At 44.8% G+C, this 19,114-nt stretch overlaps 1 protein-coding gene across 1 annotated transcript in view; it reads left to right on the top strand.

Annotated features, from left to right (window-relative positions):
- rxfp1 (relaxin family peptide receptor 1) overlaps positions 1-18,704 on the top strand; it is a 161,252-nt gene extending 142,548 nt beyond the window's left edge. The window contains exon 18 of the mRNA XM_078552868.1: positions 18,424-18,704. Within this exon, the coding sequence (XP_078408994.1) occupies positions 18,424-18,704 (281 nt within the window). The remainder of the gene's footprint in view (positions 1-18,423) is intronic.
- The last annotated feature ends 410 nt before the right edge of the window (positions 18,705-19,114 follow it).

The raw sequence follows: 19,114 nt of genomic DNA, 5'->3' as shown, positions 1-19,114 counted from the left end.
GAAGGTCTTTGTTGTCAAACTCGCATCATTCTCTGCTATAGTTTGTAGAAGGCTGAGACGGTGCAGCTAATCCAGTGTTGGATCTCCACATCAATGGTGGCCCTTTGAGAGAAGTGGCTGCCAAGGTATGGGAAGCGCTCAACATATTCCAGAGTCTCTCCTTCAATATCCATGGAAAGTGGAATATTTGGCTGACCAAGTGTGAGTTAATATGTGAGCTTTGTTTTGGCAACATTTAAGGACAGGCCAAGTTTCTCGTATGCAGAATTGAAGAGATCGAGAGTGGCTTGCAAATCTGATGCAGAGTGGGCTGCAGACATCCACAAACTGTAGATCATGTAGTCTATGGTGATCAGTTTAGTTTTGGCACAGATGCGACTGAGGTTAAAGAGTAGGCAATATTTAATACTCACATCCAGAGGGCAGTTGATCTTTGATGAGGTGAATAGCTACTGTCAGGATAGAATGTAAATAGTATGGGGGCTATTACAAAGCTTTGCTTGTCACCAGTCCAGATTGTGAAGGCTACTGTTTAAGATCTCCCATGTAGGACTGTTACAGTCATATCATCATGAAGAAATTGCAGGATTGTGATGAAGTTTCTTGGACACTCAAACCTTTGGATCACAATCCACAGAGCCTCATGATTTACTAAGTCAATGCTTTGGTTAGGTCGATGAATGTCGTGAAGCATCCCTAGTGTTGTTCTCGACATTTTTCTTGGATTTGTCTCTGGGAAGATTTCCTCAGCCACAGGAAGTAGGTGGTTCAGCAGAGCGCGTCTCAGGATTTTCCCTGCTATGGACAAGAGGGCCTTGACACTTTCCATGGAATGATTTATCTCCCTTCTTGAAGATACTTACAATTGTTGCAATCCTGAAGTGGGGTGGTTGGTGGGGATAGGGGGGAGTTCTTTTTCCTCCCAAATCCATAGGATGAATGCATGGAGCCTTCATGTGAGCAAATGCCAACCAACTTTGAAGACCTCAGCTGGAATACCACTGGAGCCACAGTCTTTGTTGTTTTCATCCATTTGTTAGCATATTGGAGCTCTCCCATTGATGATGGTTGACCCATGGATTCTACCCCAATATATTGGGTGATAGCCTGGAGAAAGTCAGCTGCCACTGAGGATTCACAGTTGAAGAGTTGTTGAAAATTTTCCTTCCAACGTTGATGGATGGCATTGTCATCCTTAAGAAGAGAGACACCATCCTTTGAGCGAAGGGAATATTGTCCATTTGACCTTGGTCTGTAGGTGGCCCTGCTGGCTTCAAAAAAGCTTCACACAAGGTACACCCACAGCGCTGTTAAGAAGGGAGTTCCAGGATTTTGACCCAGCGACAGTGAAGAAACGGCACTATATTTCCAAATCAAGATGGTGAGCGACTTGGAGGGGAACATCCAGGTGGTAGTGTTCCCATGTATCTGTTGCCCTTGTCCTTCTAGATGGTAGTGGTCGTGGGTTTGGAAGGTGCTGTCTAAGGAGCCTTGGTGAGTTCCTGCAGCGCATCTTGTAGATGGTACACACTGCTGCTATTGTGCCTCGGTGATGGAGGGATTGAATGTTTGTGGATGTGGTGCCAATCAAGTGGGCTGCTTTGTCCTGGATGGTGTCAAGCTTCTTGAGTGTTGTGGGAACTGCACTTATCCAGGCAAGTGGGGAGTATTCCATCACACTCCTGACTTTGCCTTGTGGATGGTGGATAGGCTTTGGGAGTCAGGTGGTGAGTTACTCATCACAGAATTCCTAGCCTCTGACCTGCTCTTGTAGCCACCATATTTGTATGGCTAGTCCAGTTCAGTTTCTGGTCAATGGTAACCCCCAGGATGTTGATATTGGGGGATTCAGTGATGATAATGCCATTGAATGTCAAGGGGTGATGGTTAGATTCTCTCTTGTTGGAGATGGTCATTGCCTGGCACTGTGTGGCGCAAATGTTACTTGTGTTTGGATGCCAGCCTTGAGCTGTTGGAAAACTGCCTTCTTGACACATGACCATGGGTTGTTCTGCCAGGCAATAAAAGCTATTTCAACATTGTTTTCATCAAACTAGTCCTGATGACGATGATGCTCAAACCCAATGCTCTGGACGCAGGATTCTAGTACAGCTGACTTTACTTGACCCCGTTGTTCTGGAATTAACTTGGATGTGTGCAGAGTGTAACATGAAGTCATTATGCCTCACGGGTACCCTCAGTTCAAACTTGTGTGATATTTGCAACAGTTTTGTTTCTGCCAGTTTCTTGCAATCTCTCACTGCCCAAATGTGACCTCTGAAGGTCAGGAAACTTATGTTTACTTTTGAACTGCTACTTATCATTCTCTGAACACAAGGGTAGGTGGATAAATGAGTGACAGTCTGCAACCATTTCCAAGTAGAAGCACATAAACAGCCGGAGTGATACTTCTCATTGTGTTCACTCAACACTGAATTAAATTGTCCTCCCTGAAACAACCCTGCCAACACACCCCAAAATAGAATTAGCTTCGTGGGAAATTACTTGCATGAATATGAATTATTCAGTATCATATGCTAGTGGACACCCACTGTGCCCTAAACACTGTCAAGCAAATGTGTTTATTCTGATATGTGCCTGAAGTAAATAAATCCATACTGTTTATATTGGATTTTTTTAAAGTGTCTCAGTTTCAAATTCATTGTAAACACTGATTTTTCAAATGTAACCTTTAGGACAAACTGAACCCACATGAACATTAATACAGTGTGAACAGAGCGGGCAACCAGAACATCTGATCCTGAACAGAATACAATGCTGAATAGTATACTATTCTCACAAAAACACCAAACGTGACATTTAGTAGACTTTTTCCTGCATTTGTTTAATCTGTGCCCTTTGGTTATGGATCCTTCAGCAACTAGAAACCATTTCTCTCTTTCCGAGCCTTTCATAAATTTAAACCTCTATCAGATCTCATCTTAGCCTTCTCTGTTCCAGGGAGAACAAACCTAGCCGCAGTATATTGGCACAACTGTAGTATCCTGTCCCTGGAACCATTCTAGTAAATCTCTTCTTTTCCCTCTTCAAAGCCTTCATGTTCTTCCTACAGTGCAGTACCCAAAATTTGACTCAATATTACAGCTGGGGCTGAATTAGTCTTTTATATAGGTTTAGCATAACTTCCTGACATTTGTGCTCCATGCCTCTATTTATAAAACACAAGATCTCACATACTTTATGAAGACAAAATCCTATAATAGGAATAAAATTGGATGTATCATCTACCCATCAGATTCAAATACAACAAAGGCTTATCCAGCCCAGTCAAATAGCAGGACATGTCCAGCCTAGCCAATTACCGCCCCATCAGTCCACTCTTGATCATCAGCAAAGTGCTGGAAGGGGCCATTGACAGTGCTATCAAGCGGCACTTGCTCAGCAATAACCTGCTCAGTTTGGGTTCTGCCAGAGCTCCTCAGCTCCTGACCTGGAAACCCTGGAACTCCCCCCGCTAATAGCACTGTGGGTGTACCTATACCACATGGACTGTAGCAGTTCAAAAAGGCAGCTCACCACCATCTTCTCAAGGGCAATTAGGATGGGCAATAACTGCTGGCCCAGCCAGCGAAACCTACATTCCTTGAATGAATAAACAAAAACATGGAAAAAAAAGCTGAACTCAAGTGGTGAGGTGAAAGTGGCTGTGCTTGACATCAAGGCAACATTTGACTGGGTGTGACATCAAGGAACCCTAGCAAAACTGAAATCAATCGAGGTCAGGGAAAACCTCTCCACTGGTTGGAGTCATACATAGCACAAAGGAAGATGATTGTGGTTGTTGGACATCAATCATCTCAGTCCCAGGACATCGCTGCCAGAGTTCCTGAGAAGTACCTCAGGGTACTGTCCTAGGCCCAACCATCTTCAGCTGCTTCATCACTGACTCCCTTCCTTCATAAGGTCAGAAATGGGGATGTTCAATTCAGCACCATTCACCACATCTTAGTGCAGTCCGTGTCCATATGCAGCAAGGCTGGACAACATTCAGGCTTGAGCTAACAAGTGGCAAGTAACATTCGTGCCACACAAGTGCCAGGAAATAACCACCTCCAACAAGAGAGAATCTAACCATCTCCCCTTGACATTCAATGGCATTATTATTGCTGAATCCCTGACTATCAACATCCTGGGGTTTGCCATTGACCAGAAACTAAACTGGACCAGTCATATAAATGCTGTGGCTACAAGGGCAGGTCAGAGGCTGGAAATTCTGCAGCACATAACTCACTGCCTCATTTCCCAAAGGCTTTCCACCATCACAAGGCATGATGAAATACTCTCCTCTTGGATAAGGGCAGCTCCAACAACACTCAAGAAGCTCACACGACCCAGGACAAAGCAGCCTGCTTGATTGGCACCCCATCCACCACCTTAAACTTTCACTCTTTCTACCCCTGGCGCATAGTGGCAGCAGTGTGTACCATTTACAAGATGCACTGTAGCAACTTACCAAGGCTCCTTTGACAGCACCTTTGAAATCCGCAACCTCTACCACCAGAGATGCATGGGAACAACCATCACTTGTAAGTTCCACTCCAAGCCATACACCATCCTGACTTGGAACTATATTGCAGTCCCTTCACTGTCACTGGGTCAAAATCCTGGAACTCCCTTCCTAACAGCACTGTGGGTGTACCTACAACACATAGACTGCATCATTTCAAGAAGGCGGCTCATCACCACCTTCTCAAGGGCAATTTGGGGTGGGCAATCAATGCTGGCCTATCAGCGACACCCACATCCCATGAAAGAATACCTTTTTAAAAAGCCTGCCAGGTCCTCCTCATTAACATCTGGGGAGTTGTCCTACAGATGAGTCAAGCAATAGCCTGACATGATCATATTCACAGAGTCATACCTTTTAGCCAATGTTCCAGACTTTTCCATCACAACAACAAAAATTTGTATTTATATAGTGTCTTTACCATAATAAAAGATACAGGGGCAATATAAAACAAAATGACACTGATCCACATAAGGCGATATTAGGTCAGATGACCAAAAGAGTCAAAGAGGTAGGTTTTATGGAACATCTTAAAGGAGGAAAGAGAGGCAGAGGAGAAGAGAGAACTTAACAAGAGAGAACTTAACCATCTCCCTTAATATTCAATGGCATTACCTTCGCTGAAACCCCCACCATCAACACCCTGGTATTTACCATTGAACAAAAACTTAACTGGATCAGCCATATAAATACTGTGGCTATAAGGGCAGGTCAGAGGCTGGGAATTCTAAGGTGAGTAACTCACCTCCTGATCCCCCAAAGCCTGGTTACAGTCTACAAGGCACAAGTAAGGAGCATGATGGAGTGATCTCCACTTGCCAGGATGAGTGCAGCTCCAATAACACTCAAGAAACTCGACACCATCCAGGAAAAAGCAGCCTGCTTGATATTCTCTCCATCCATCACCTTAAACTTTCACTCCTCCTCCGCTGATGCACAGTGGCTACAGTGTGTACCATATACAAGATGCACTGCAGCAACTTACCAAGCCTCCTTCAACAGCACCTTCCAAACCTGAAACCTCTACCACCTAGAAAAACAAGGGCAGCGGATGCATGGGAACTTCACCACCTGTAAGTTCCCCTCCAAGCCACACACCACCCTGATTTGGAAATCAAGAAAAAAAAGAGATGGAGAGATATTGGGAATGAATTCCATAGGTAAGGCCTGGGCAGCAGAAGGCCTGGCCACCTATGGAGAGTGACTAAAATCAGAAATGCTCAAAAGGCCATAATTGGCAGAGTGCAGAAATCTAAGGGGGTAGTACGGCTGAAGGAGATTACAGAGATAGAATTGGCAAGGCCATGAAGGGATTTTAAAAATTAGACATTGCTTGACCAGGAGCCAGGGGAGATGAGTAAGCAGGACTTAGTATGTGCTAGGACACAGGCAGTAGAGTTTTGAATGTCCTCAAATTTGCAAAGGATAGAATATGGAAGATCTGCCAGGAGTACACTGGAATAATCAAATCTAGAGGTACGAAAAGTATGTATGACGGTTTCAGCAGCAGATAAGCTGATGTAAGGTTGAAGTTGGGCGTTATCATGCAAGGTGGAAATAGCCAGTCATTGTTGGTGCAGATGTCAGGTGGGAAGCTCATCTTGGGGTCAGATATAACACCACAGTTGTGAATGTTCAACCTTAGACAGTTGTCCAGGAGAGGGATGCACTCAATGGTGAGATAATGGAGTTTGCGCTCAGGACTGAAGACAATCACTATCCTTGGTTATGCCTTGTGCCAACACCAGGATAGGTCCACTAGAGGTGGCAACATAGTGGCATACAGGAGGGAGGGAGTGGCCTTGTCCTCAATATTGACTCCAGACCCATTAAGTTTCATGGCATCAGGTCAAACATAGGCGAAGAAACATCCTGCTTATTACCACCTAACCCCCTCCATCAGCTGATGAATCAGTGCTCCTCCATATTGAACACCACTTGGAAGAAGCACCGAGGATAGCAAAGGCACAGAATGTACTCTGGGTGGGGCACTTCAAAGTCCATCACCAAGATTGGCTCGGTAACATCACTACTGACTAAAGTAGCAAAGTGCTGAAAGACTTTACTGCCAGACTGAGCTAGCAACAGATGGTGAGAGAACCAATACAAGGGGCCAAACTACTTGACTCCATCCTCATCAATCCACCTGTCTCAGATGCATCTGTGCCTTACAGTATAAGTAAGTGTGACCACCTTCAGTGTTTGTGGAGAAGAAGTCACATCTTCACACTGAGCCCACACTCCATTGCGTCTTGTGGGACTACCACTCTGTGCAAAATGGTATAGGTTATAAACAGATCTAACAGCTCAGAACTGGGCATCCATGAGGAGCTGTGGGCTACCAGCAGCAACATTTGTTTTCCACCACAACCTGTAACCTCAAGGGCAAGCATATCTCTCACTCTACCATTACCATCAAGCCATGGAGGGGATCAACCCTGATTAAATGAGTTTAGGAAAGTATGCCAGAGACGGCTTCACAAATTGAGGAGCCAACCTGGTGAAGCTCCAGCACACAACTACATGCATGCTCAACAATGGAGGCAATATGCTATAGAAAGAGCTAAGCGATCCCACAACCAACGCATCAGATTAAAGCATTGCAGTTGTGCCCTATCCACTCATGACCTGGAGGTGGGCAATAAAACAACTACTGGAGGTCCAGTGAACATCCCCCATCCTAAATGATGGCAGACCCCAACATATGAAGACAAAAGGCAAGATTGAAGCATTTGCAACCATCTTCAGCCAGAAGTGCCCAGTGGATGATTGATCTCTGCCTCTTTCTGAGGCCCGCAGATACCATCACAGATGCCAGTCTTAATGCAATTCAATTCATTGTATATGATATTATGAAACAGCCGATTGCATTAAATAGAGCAAAGGCTTTGGGCTCTAGCAACAACCCAACTGTAAACAACTGCTGAAGGACATCCCCATCCTCAATGATGACACAGAGCCCAGCACATCAGTGCAAAAGAAAAAGCTGATGCATTTGCATCAATCTTCAATCAGAAGTGTCAATTTGAAGATCCATATCGGCCTTTTCCTGGGTTCTCCAGCAACACGGAAACCAGGCTTCAGCCAATTCCATTACTTGACATATCAGGAAGGCACTGGGTACAGTAAAGGCTATATGCCACAGCAACATCCTGGTTGTAGAACTGAAGACATTCTCCAGAAATAGCCACGCCCCAAGCCAAGCTGTTCCAGTGCAGCTGCAACACTAGTATCTACCACACATTGTGGAAAATTGTCCAGGTATATGCTGTCCACAAAATGCAGGACCAATCCAATCCCATCAAAAAACACCCCATCAGTCTACTCTCAATCATCAGCAAAGTGTCGTCAACAGTGCTATTAAGCGACACATACTTAATTGCTTATTGAAGCAATAAGCTGCTCAACAATTGCACGGTTGTGTTCCACCAGATCCACTTGGCTCCAGACATCATTACAGCCTTTGTCCAAGCTGAAAGAGATGAGATGGAAGCAACATCAAGGCAGCATATCGAATATGGCATCAAGGAGCCCGAGCAAAATTGAAGCAAATGGGAATCAAGGGAAAACTTTCCACTGATTGAGATCATACCTATCACAAAGGAAGATGGCTGTGGTTAGTGGAAACTAATCATTGGGACACGGGGACATCATTGCAGGTGTTCCTCAGGGCAGTGCCCTCGGCCCAACTCTCTTCAGCTGCTTCATTATAAGGCCAGAAGTGGGGATTGCTCACTGATAAATTGCAGTGTTCAGTTCCATTCACAATTCCTCACATAATAAAGCTAACATCGTTAGCAAGAGTTCAGCTCTTTTGTCCATGTTTGGACAAAGGCTGTAATGAAGTCTGAAGCCAAGTGGATCTGGTGGAACGCAACCGTGCAATTTTTGAGCAGCTTATTGCTTCAATGATGATCATGAAATTAAACAGAAACCCATCTGATACACCAATATCCTTCAGGGAAGGAAATCTGCCATCCTTATCGGGTCTGAATTACATGTGACTCGAGACACACAGCAATGTGGTTAAGTCATAACTGGCCTCTGATATAGCCTACCAAGCCATTCGGTTGTACCAAACCACTACAGAAAAGTTGAATGAAAATAAAACTGGACAAACACCTAGCATTGAGCTAGGCGCTGGAAATGACAAAGGCACACTGTTGACCCTACTAAGTCCCCATCACTAACCTCTGGGGATTTGTGCCAAAATTAGGAGAGCTGTCCCATAGTCTACTGAGTAACAGCCTGACATAGTTATACTTACCAAATCATAACCTACAGCCAATGTCCTAGACTCTTCCATCACCATCCTTGGGTATGTCCTGTCCCATGGGCAGGACACACCCACTAGAAGTGGCCATATAGTCATATGCAGTTGGGAGGCAGTAGCCCTAGGAGTGCTCAACATTGACTCCAGACCTCATAACATCCTATGGCATCGGGTCAAACATGGGCAAGGAAACTTCCTGCAGATTACCACCTACTACCCTCCCTCAGCTGATGCGTTATTGCTGCTCCATGTTGAAGACCATTTGGAAGAGGCACAGAGGGTACCAAGAACACAGAATGTACTCTGGGTGGGGGATTTCAGCTGAGGATGGCTCAAAAGGACCACTGTTGACTGAGCTGGCTGAGTCCTGACATACATAGCTGCCAGACAGGGCCTGAAACTGATGGTGAGGGAATGAACAAAAGGGAAAAACCTACTTTGATTCATCCTCACCAATCTACATGTTGCAGATACATCTGTCCATGTCAATAAAAGTAAGAATGAATGCCTTCAATGTTTATAGAAACAAAGTCCCCATCTTAACATTGAGGACATGAACCATTGTGTTGCATGGGACTACCACTGTGCTAAATGGGATAAATGGGATAGCTGTTCAAAACTGGGAACCCATGAGGCCATGTGAGATAATAGCAACAGTAGAATTGTATTCAACCACAATCTTGTATTCAACCACAACCACAACCTTTTGGCCCGGCAGATCCCTAATTCTGTCATTATTGTCAAGTAGGGGACCAATAAAAACAGAAAATGCTGGAAAACCTCAGTAGGAGTGGTGGCATCTGTGGAGAGAGAAACAGAGGTAATGTTTCGAGTCCATGTGACTCTTCAGAGCTAAAGAGAAGTAGAAATATGGTGGATTTTATACTGTTTAAGAGTGGGTGGAGCAGGTGGAGCAAGATAGAAGGTCAGGGATAGGTGACAGCTAAGGAGAGAATCATAAAGATGTCATGGACACAAGACAAAGGGAGTGTTAATGGTAGTGGTAAAGAGTAAAGAAGGTGCTGATGGTGGCATAAAGGTAAATTAGCAGAGGGTGTTAATTGCAAAACAAGGGTCAGCACTCTGTGAAAGTAAAACATAAAAACAAGTGACAGATGGCCCTGTGGTGACTGGGTGGGTGGTGGTGATGGTTGGGGAAAAGGATATAAAAAAATGAACAAATAAATTAAAGAATGAACAAAAATTTTAAAATAGATAAATAGAAATTGGATTTAATAGGGGTCAAGATGGAGGAGAGAGTTCATGATCTGAAGTTGTTGAACCCAATGTTAAGTCCGGAAGGCTGTAAAGTGCCTAATCGGAAGATGAGGAACTGTTCCTCCAGTTTGTGTTGAGCTTCACTGGAACATTGCAGCAGGCCAAGGATGGACAAGTGGGCATGAGAGCAGGGTGGTGTATTAAAATGGCAAGCGACAGGAAGGTCTGGGTCATGCTTGTGGAAGGTGTTTCACAAAGCAGTCACCCAGTCTGCATTTCGCCTCCCCAATGTGAAAGAGACCGCATTGGGAGCAGCGATCACAGTAGACCAAATTGAAGGAGGTGCAAGTGAAGTGCTGCTTCACCTGAAAGGAGTGTTTGGGGCTTTGGAAAGTGAGGAGGGAGGATGTAAAGGGGCAGGTGTTACACCTTCTACGATTGCATAGGAAGGTGCCGTGGGAAGGGGATGAGGAATTCAGGGTAATCCAGGGTTGGACCAGGGTGTCCCGGAGGGAACGGTCCCCATAGAATGCTGACAGGGAGGTGAGGGGAAGACGTTTGGTGGTGAGATCATGCTGGAGTTGGCAGAAATGGCGGCGGATGATCCTTTGAATGCGGAGGCTGGTGGGGTGAAAAGTGATGATAAGGGGGACCCTATCATGGTTCTGGGAGGGAGGAGATGGAGTGAGGGCAGAGGTGCGGGAGGTGCGTCGGATACAGTTGAGGGCCCTGTCAACCACAGTGCGGGAGAAACCACGGTTAAGAAAAAAGGAAGACATTTCAGAAGCACCAATTTGGAAGGTAGCATCATCAGAACAGGTGCAACAGAGGCAGAGGAACTGAGAATGGAAAGAATCCTTACAGGAAGCAGGGTGTGAGGAACTGTAGTCAAGGTAGCTGTGGGAGTTGGTGGACTTGTAATGAATATTGGTGAACAGTCTATCACCAGAAATGGAGACAGAGAGGTCAAGGAAGGGAAGGGAGGTGTCGGAGATGGACCATATGAAGGTGAGAGAGGGGTGGAAATTAGAAGCAAAATCAATAAATTTTTCCAGGTCCAGACAAGAGCATGAAATGGCACCGATACAGTCATCGATGTACTGAAAGTAGAGTTGTGGGAGGGGGCCTGAGAAGGATTAAAACAAGGAATGTTCCACATACCCCACAAAAAGACAGGCATAACTGAAGACACGCGGGTACCCATAGCCACACCTTTCATTTGGAGGAAGTGAGACAAGTTAAAGGAGAAAGTGTTCAGTGAGAGAAGAAGTTCAGCCAGGCAGAGGAGAGTGGTGGTGGATGGGGATTGTTCAGGCCTCTGTTCAACGAAGAAGCGGAGAGCCCTCAGACCATCCTGGTGGGGGGGTGGAGGTATAGAAGGATTGGTCATCCATGGTGAAGAGGAAGCATCACAAACGTAGGTGGGAAGAGACTAGACAAGGGGAGAGAAAATGTAATCAAGATAGGAAGAAATGAGTTCTGTGGGGCAGGGGCAAGCTGACACGATAGGCCTACTGGGACAGTCCTGTTTATGGATTTTGGGAAGGAGGTAGAAGCAGGTTGTTTGGGGTTGGGAGACCATGAAGTTGAAAGCTGTGGAGGGAAGATCACCAGAGGCGATGAGGTCAGTGACAGTCCTGGAAACAATGGCTTGATGTTTGGTGGTGAGGTCATGGTCCAGGGGGAGATAGGAAGAAGTGTCTGAGAGTTGGCACTCAGCTTCTGCAAGATAGAGGTCAGTACACCAGACAACAACAGCACCACCCTTTTCAGCAGGTTTGATAACAGAGTCAGGGTTGGACCTGAGAGAACAGAGTACAGCAAGTTCAGAAGTAGAGTTAGGGCTAGGAAACTGGAGATTGTTGATATGATGTAGGGCATCAGAAGAATCATGAAAGTAGGTGGGAAGAGACTGGACAAGGGGAGAGAGAACGGATTCAAGATAGGAAGAAATGAATTCCGTTGGGCAGGAACAGGCTGACATGATCGGTCTACTGGGACAGTCCTATTTGTGGATTTTGAGGGGGTAGAAGCGGACTGTCCGGGGTTGGGATACTATGAGGTTGGAAGCTGTGGAGGGAAGATCTCCAGAGGATATGAGGTCAATGACAGTCCTGGAAACAATGGCTTGATGTTTGATGGGGTCATGGTCCAGTGGGACTCTTCTAATCCCAGCCCTTGCTGCGTATTCACCATACCCTCTGACCTTCACCTCTCTGATGCTGAATGTTCTGTACTCAGCAAAGGACTCAGTTTCATATCCTTACACCCTCACCTCAATGAATTTCGGGCTTGGCACAATGCTGAGCTCTTCTGCTGCCTTCGTCTCCACTTTCACTTCTTTGGGCTGGAGTCCTGCCCCCGTTCAATGGATCCTTTCACCTGCCTCCACTATTCTCCCTTTACCTGAACCCCTCTCTCTGGTCTCTTACCATTCTTGATCTTTTCATTGAGAACTGTCGGCATGACATCGGCCATCTTAATTTCTCTGCTCCTCTCACCCACTCCAGCCGGTCTTCTTCTGAATTTGCTGCACTCCGTTCTCTCAGGTCCAACCCTGACTTGCTTATCAAACCTGCTGAAAAGGGTGGTGCTGTTGTTGTCTGGCGTACTGACCTCTACTTTGCAGAGGCTGAGCGCCAACTCTCAGACACTTCTTCCTACCTCCCCCTGGACCATGACCCCACCACCAAACATCAAGCCATTGTTTCCAGGAATGCGACTGACTTCATCTCTGGAGATCTTCCCTCAACAGCTTCCAACTTCATAGTCTCCCTACCCCACACAGCCCACTTCTACCTCCTTTCCAAAATCCATAAACAGGACTGACCCAGTAGACCCATCGTGTTAACCTGTTCCTGCCCCACAGAACTCATTTCTTCCTATCTTGACTCCATTGTCTCTCCCCTTGTCCAGTCTCTTCCCACCTATGTTTGTAATTCCTCTGATGCCCTATGTCATATCAACAATTTCCAGTTTCCTGGTCCTAACTGCCTCCTCTTCACCATGGACATCCAATCCCCCTACACCTCCAGTCCCCACCAAGATGGTCTCAGGGCTGTTCGCTTCTTCCTTGAACAGAGTGCCAAACAATCCCCATCCACCACCACTCTCCTCCACCTGGCTGAACTTGTTCACACTGAACAATTTCTCCTTTAACTTGTCTCACTTCCTCCAAATAAAAGGTGTGGCAGTGGGTACCCGCAGCTATGCCTGTCCTTTTGTGGGGTATATGGAACATTCCTTGTTCCAGTCCTACAGGGGCCCCCTTTCCACAACACTTCTTTCGGTACATCACTAACTTATCGGTACCGCTTCATGCTCTTGTCTTGACCTGGAAAAATTTATCAATTTTGCTTCCAATTTCCGCCCCTTCACATGGTCCATCTCTGACACTTCCCTTCCCTTCCCTGACCTCTCTGTCTCCATTTCTGGTGATGTACTGTCCACCAATAATCATTACAAGCCCACCAACTCCCACAGCTACCTCGACTACAGCTCCTCACACCCTGCTTCCTGTAAGGATAGCATCCTATTCTCTCAGTTCCTTTGCCTCCATTGCATCTGTTCTGATGATGCCACCTTCCTAAATGGCGCTTAGGACATGTCTCCCTTTTTCCTTAACCGAGGCTCCCCCCCCACCACTGTGGTTGACAGGGCCCTCAACTGTGCCTGACCCATCTTCCGCACCTCTGCCCTCACCCCTTCCCCTCCCTCCCTGAACCATGATGGGGTCCCCCTTGTCCACATTTTTCACCCCACCAGCTTCCTCATACAAAGGATCATCCTCCATTTCCGGCAACTCTACAATGATGCCACCACCAAAAACATCTTCCCCTTATCCCCTCGTCAGCATTCTGTAGGGACTGTTCCCTCATGACACACTGGTCCACTCTCCATCACCCCTAACTCCTCACCCCTTCCCACGGCACCTTTCCATGCAATCGTAGAAGGTGCAACACCAGCCCCTTTACCTCCTCTCTCCTCACTTTCCAAAGCCCCAAACACTCCTTTCAGGTGAAGCAGCACTTCACTTGCACCTCCTTCAATTCGGTCTACTGTATTTGCTGCACCCAATGCGGTCTTCTCTACATTGGGAAGACTAAACGCAGACTCGGTGACCGCTTTGCGGAACACCTTCGCTCAGCCTGCAAGCATGAGCCTGACCTCCCTGTCACTTACCATTTCAACACACCATCCTGCTCTCATGCCCATATGTTCATCCTTGGCCTGCTGCTATGTTCCAGTGAAACCCAACACAAACTGAAGGAACAGCACCTCATTTTCCGATTAGGCGCATTACAGTCTTCCGGACTTAACATTGAAGTCAGACCATGAACTCTCTGTTCCAGCTTGACCCCCTTTTTTAATCCAATTTTTATTATTTTTTATATATATCTTTTTTCCCCACTCCCTTCCTTCCTCCCACAAGGCCATCAGTCACTTGTTTTTATGTTTTGCTTTCACAGAGTGCTGATCCTTGTTTTGCTATTAACACCTTCTGCTATTTACCTTTATGCCATTATCAGCACCTTCTTTACTCTTTACCACTACCATTAACACTTCCTTTGCCTTGTGTCCATGACATCTTTGTCAATCTCTCCTTAGAAGGTCAGGGATAGGTGACAGCTATCTCGTTCCACCTGCTCCACCCCCTCTTAAACAGCATAAAAATCCATCATATTTCTATTTCTCTTTAGCTCTGAAGAAGGGTCATACGGACTCGAAACGTTAACTCTGTTTCTCTCTCCACAGATGCTGCCAGACCTGCTGAGTTTTTCCAGCATTTTCTGTTTTTCTTTCAGATTTCCAACGTCTGCAGTATTTTGCCCTTACATTAAAGTAGGGAACCAATCCTGGTTCAATAAGGAGTGTAGTAGAGTGTGCCAAAAGCACCAGCTGGCATACCTGAAAATAAGATGCCAGTCTGGTAAAGCTACAACACAGGACTACATACAGGTTAAACAGCAGAGGCAGCATGCAATAGACAGTACTAACTGATCCCACAACAACTGAATCAGATCAAAGCTCTGCCTGTTGCCACACCTAGTTGTAAATAGTGGTGGACAATTAAACAACTAACCAGACAAGAAAACCACAAACATCCCCATCCTCAATGATGGTAGGGGTCAGCACGTCAGACAAGGTGAAACATTTGCAACATCTTCAGCTATAAGTGCTAAGTAAATGATCCACATCAACCTATCCCTGAGGTTCTCATCATCACAGACGCCAGTCTTCAGCCAGATTGATCACTCCACATGTTTCAAGAAGGCACTAGATACAGCAAGGGCTATGTGCCCTGACAACATCCAGCTGTAGTACTTGTGCTCCTGAACTAACCATGCCCCTAACCAAGCTGTTTCAATACAGCTAACAACACTGGCACCACCCAAGAAAGTAGAGTATTACCCAGGTATGCCCTTTCCACAAAAAGCAGAATGAACCAAATTCAGCCAATTATCACTCAACAGCCTACTCCTAGTCAACAGCAAAGTGATGGAAGCTGTCATAGACTGCTATATCAAGCAGCACTTACTCAACATTAACCCACTTACCCATGCTCAGTTTGGGTTCCACCAGGAGCACTCCATTCCAGACCTCATTACAGCCAGATACAAGCATGGACAAAAGAGCTGAATTCCAGACTTGAGGTGAGAGTGACTGCCCTTGACATCAAGGCAACATTTGACTAAGTGTGGCATCAAGGAGCCCTCGCATAAATTGACATCATTGGGAATCAGGGAAAAGTCTCCACTGGTTGAAGTCATACCTCATACAAAGGATGATGGTTGGGTGTTGGAGGCCAATCATCTCAGTCCCAGGACATCACCTCATTCAGCAAGACCTGGATAACATTTAGACTTGAGCTGAGAAGTGGCAAGTAACCTTCACACCACACTAGTGTGACCATCTGCAACAAAACGGCATTATCATTGCCAAGTTCCTCATCATCAACAACCAGGGTGTCCCTGATAACCAGAAAATTAACCAAAACAGGCATTTAAATGTCGCAAAGGCAGGCAGAAACTGGAAATCTTGCGGTGAGTAACTCACCTCCTGACTCTTCACTTGCCTGGATGGGTGCACCTCCAACAATACTCAACGATCTTGACACCATCCATGACAAAGCAGCCCACTCAATCAACACCCCATCCACCACCTTAAACATTCATTCCCTCCAGCACCAACACACAGTGGGAGCAGTGTGTATCATTTACGAGATACACTACAGCAATTCACTAAGGTTCCTTCGACAGCCCTTTCAAATCCATGATCTTATTCACCTAGATAAACAAGATCAGCAGGCGCATGGGAACACCACCACCTGCAAGTGTCCCTCCAAATCACACATCATCCTGACTTGGAAATATATTGCCATTCCTTCATTATTGTTGGGTTAAAATCTTGGAACTGCCTTCCTAATAGCACCATGAGTGTACCTGCACCATAAGAACTGCAGTGGTTCAAGGAGGCAGCTCAAAAAGGGTGGATAATAAATGCTGGCCTTGTCCATCCCTGGAATGAACTTTTAAAAAGCTGCTTTGTTGACCTGTCCTACTTTCAAAGATTTGTGCACAAGTACCCATTTTAGAATTGTACCATAGTACATATACATAGTACATAGTACATAGTGAATAATATGCATTTTAAATGGGTTCTTTGCTACAAGATATTAGATTCACATTTTCCACATGCATGCTTTCAGTGTAAATGAATTAGTTTTCAACGATCTCCTGCAAATAAATGCTTCGTGCTGATTATCAATTTGCAAAGTAGCACTCACTGCAACATTGAAAAGGCAACTTATTCACTAAGAAGTTAGTAAAAACAGAACTAATGTGAATATATTACTTTTTGAATTATCTGGGAGCTTGGGGAGCCCAGTTCCCTGTTGCTTTCACCATGCAATGGCTCAACCAATCAGAGTTGATTTGCCAACCAATCAGCAGTCTTTTCTCCTATAGCATAAATTGTCATAATTGTTTGAAATTTGGCATTCTTGCATTTGTCCTGATGAGAGTAAGACAAAAGGTTTCGGCAACATGTCTCTCTTTTCAGCAATATTCAAAATATTATTTGATCTTGTTAAAAGGCATACTTGTAACAGTAACAAGAATAAAAGCCAATTGTACTTATCTTTCAATTAGCTAATAACTTGCTGTACATGTGATGGAAGCAAGAGGTTCACAGAATCTCAGAATCTTTACAGTGCAGAAGGAGGCCATTCGGCCCATCGAGTCTGCACTGGCTTCCTGAAAGAGCATTCTACCCAGTCCCACTCCTCTGCCTCATCCCCATAACATTGCACATTCGTTTTTTTTCAGATAGCCAATCATTTCCCTTTTGAATACCTCGATCGAACCTGCCTCCACCACCCTTTCAGGAAGTTTGTTCCAGACCCCAACCACCCTCTGGGTGAAAAAATTTTTCCTCACATTACTTTTACTCCTTTTGCCAATTATTTTGAATCTATGCCCTCTGGTTCTTGATGTTCCCTTGAGTGGGAACAGTTTCTCACTATTTACCCTGTCCATACCCCTCAGGATCTTGAATACCTCTATCAAGTCTCGTCTCAGCCTTCTTTTCTCCAAGGAAAACAGTCCCAACCTCTCCAATCTATCCTCAGAGCAACAGTCCTTCATCCCTGGAATCAGTTTTGTGAATCTCCTCTGTACTCTCTCCAATGCCTTCACATCCTTCCTCAAGTATGGTGCCCAGAACTGGATGGAGTACTCCAGATGAGGCATAACTTGTATTTTATAAAAGTTCAACATGACTTCCTTACTCTTGTACTCAATGCCCCTATTCATAAAGCTTAAGATATTATATGCTTTATTAACTGCTCTCTCAATTTGCCTTGCCATCTTCAATGACTTATGTACATATACACCAAGGTCCATCTGTTCTTGCACCCTTTATTTTATACTGTTTCTGCATATTCTTCCTGCCAAAATGAATCACTTCACACTACTCTGCATTGAACTTCATCTGCTACTTGTCTGCCCAATCTATCGACATGTCTATGTCCTTTTGATGTTCAAGACTATCCTCATCACAGTTGACAATGTTTCCAATCTTTGTATCATCTGCAAATTTTGAAATCATGCCCTGAACACCACAGTCTAGGTCATTAATGTATATTAGGAAGAGCAAGGGCCCCAACACTGACCCCTGGGGACCTCCACTACAAACTTTCCTCCAATGTGAAAAAACATCCATTAACCACTACTCTTTGTTTCCTGTCCTGGGTTCCAGGTAGTTACATGAAATGAAGATGAAGACATGGATTTATGCTATCAGGCCCAAAAGATTGCATTCAGTGGGCCTAGCATAATTGAATTGATTGTATTTTTTATAGGTTTTCATATGGATTCTCTTTTTTTTTGCATTTTCCAATCAGGTACCATAAGTTCATGGGTGGTCGTATTCATATTGCCTATTAATAGTGCATTAAACCCTATACTCTACACTCTAACAACGCGATCTTTTAAGGAAATGATACTACAGTATTGGTACAACTATAAAAATAGAGGATTCATCAATAAACGAAGCCAGAAAAATTATGCTCCATCATTCATCCTCTTGGAAATGTGGCCATTGCAAGAGACCATACCAACATTAGGAAAAAGTGAACTTTTACAACATCCTTCAGAAGTTTCACTGACTCGTGGATCACCATGAAGCTGAACTCTTACAAAGAAACTGCTCTGAGAGAATTTTGTATCAAAAATTTATCACAAGGTGGATACAGTCATATCACAAAGTGATCACATTTAGCTGAAGACCTGGAGCAGAAAGCATTGCCAATTTAAGCAAAAATAAAGTTTCATCTTATTTATTTATTCTGAAGCAAGCTTAAATTTTTATTATATTTTGCCTTCTGGCATTTTTGAGACATATCTTTAGCATGCATTTGGTGTATCTTCCATACTGGATGTAAAAATAAACACAGCTCTTTTGATGTGCTGTCATACATCTTGCTACCAAATTTTACCTCAGAACAACTAACAAATAACTTGAACCATGTTTTAATGAATTGTTCCTGTGGCTTTGCACAGTGCAATAATGCATATGTATAGGTAATTTACTAT

This window comes from Cetorhinus maximus, chromosome 1, assembly GCF_964194155.1.
Source record: "Cetorhinus maximus chromosome 1, sCetMax3.hap1.1, whole genome shotgun sequence".
Lineage (NCBI taxonomy): Eukaryota > Metazoa > Chordata > Chondrichthyes > Lamniformes > Cetorhinidae > Cetorhinus > Cetorhinus maximus.
The sequence above is the reverse complement of the archived record's forward strand: the minus strand, read 5'-3'. Positions and strand labels throughout refer to the sequence as shown.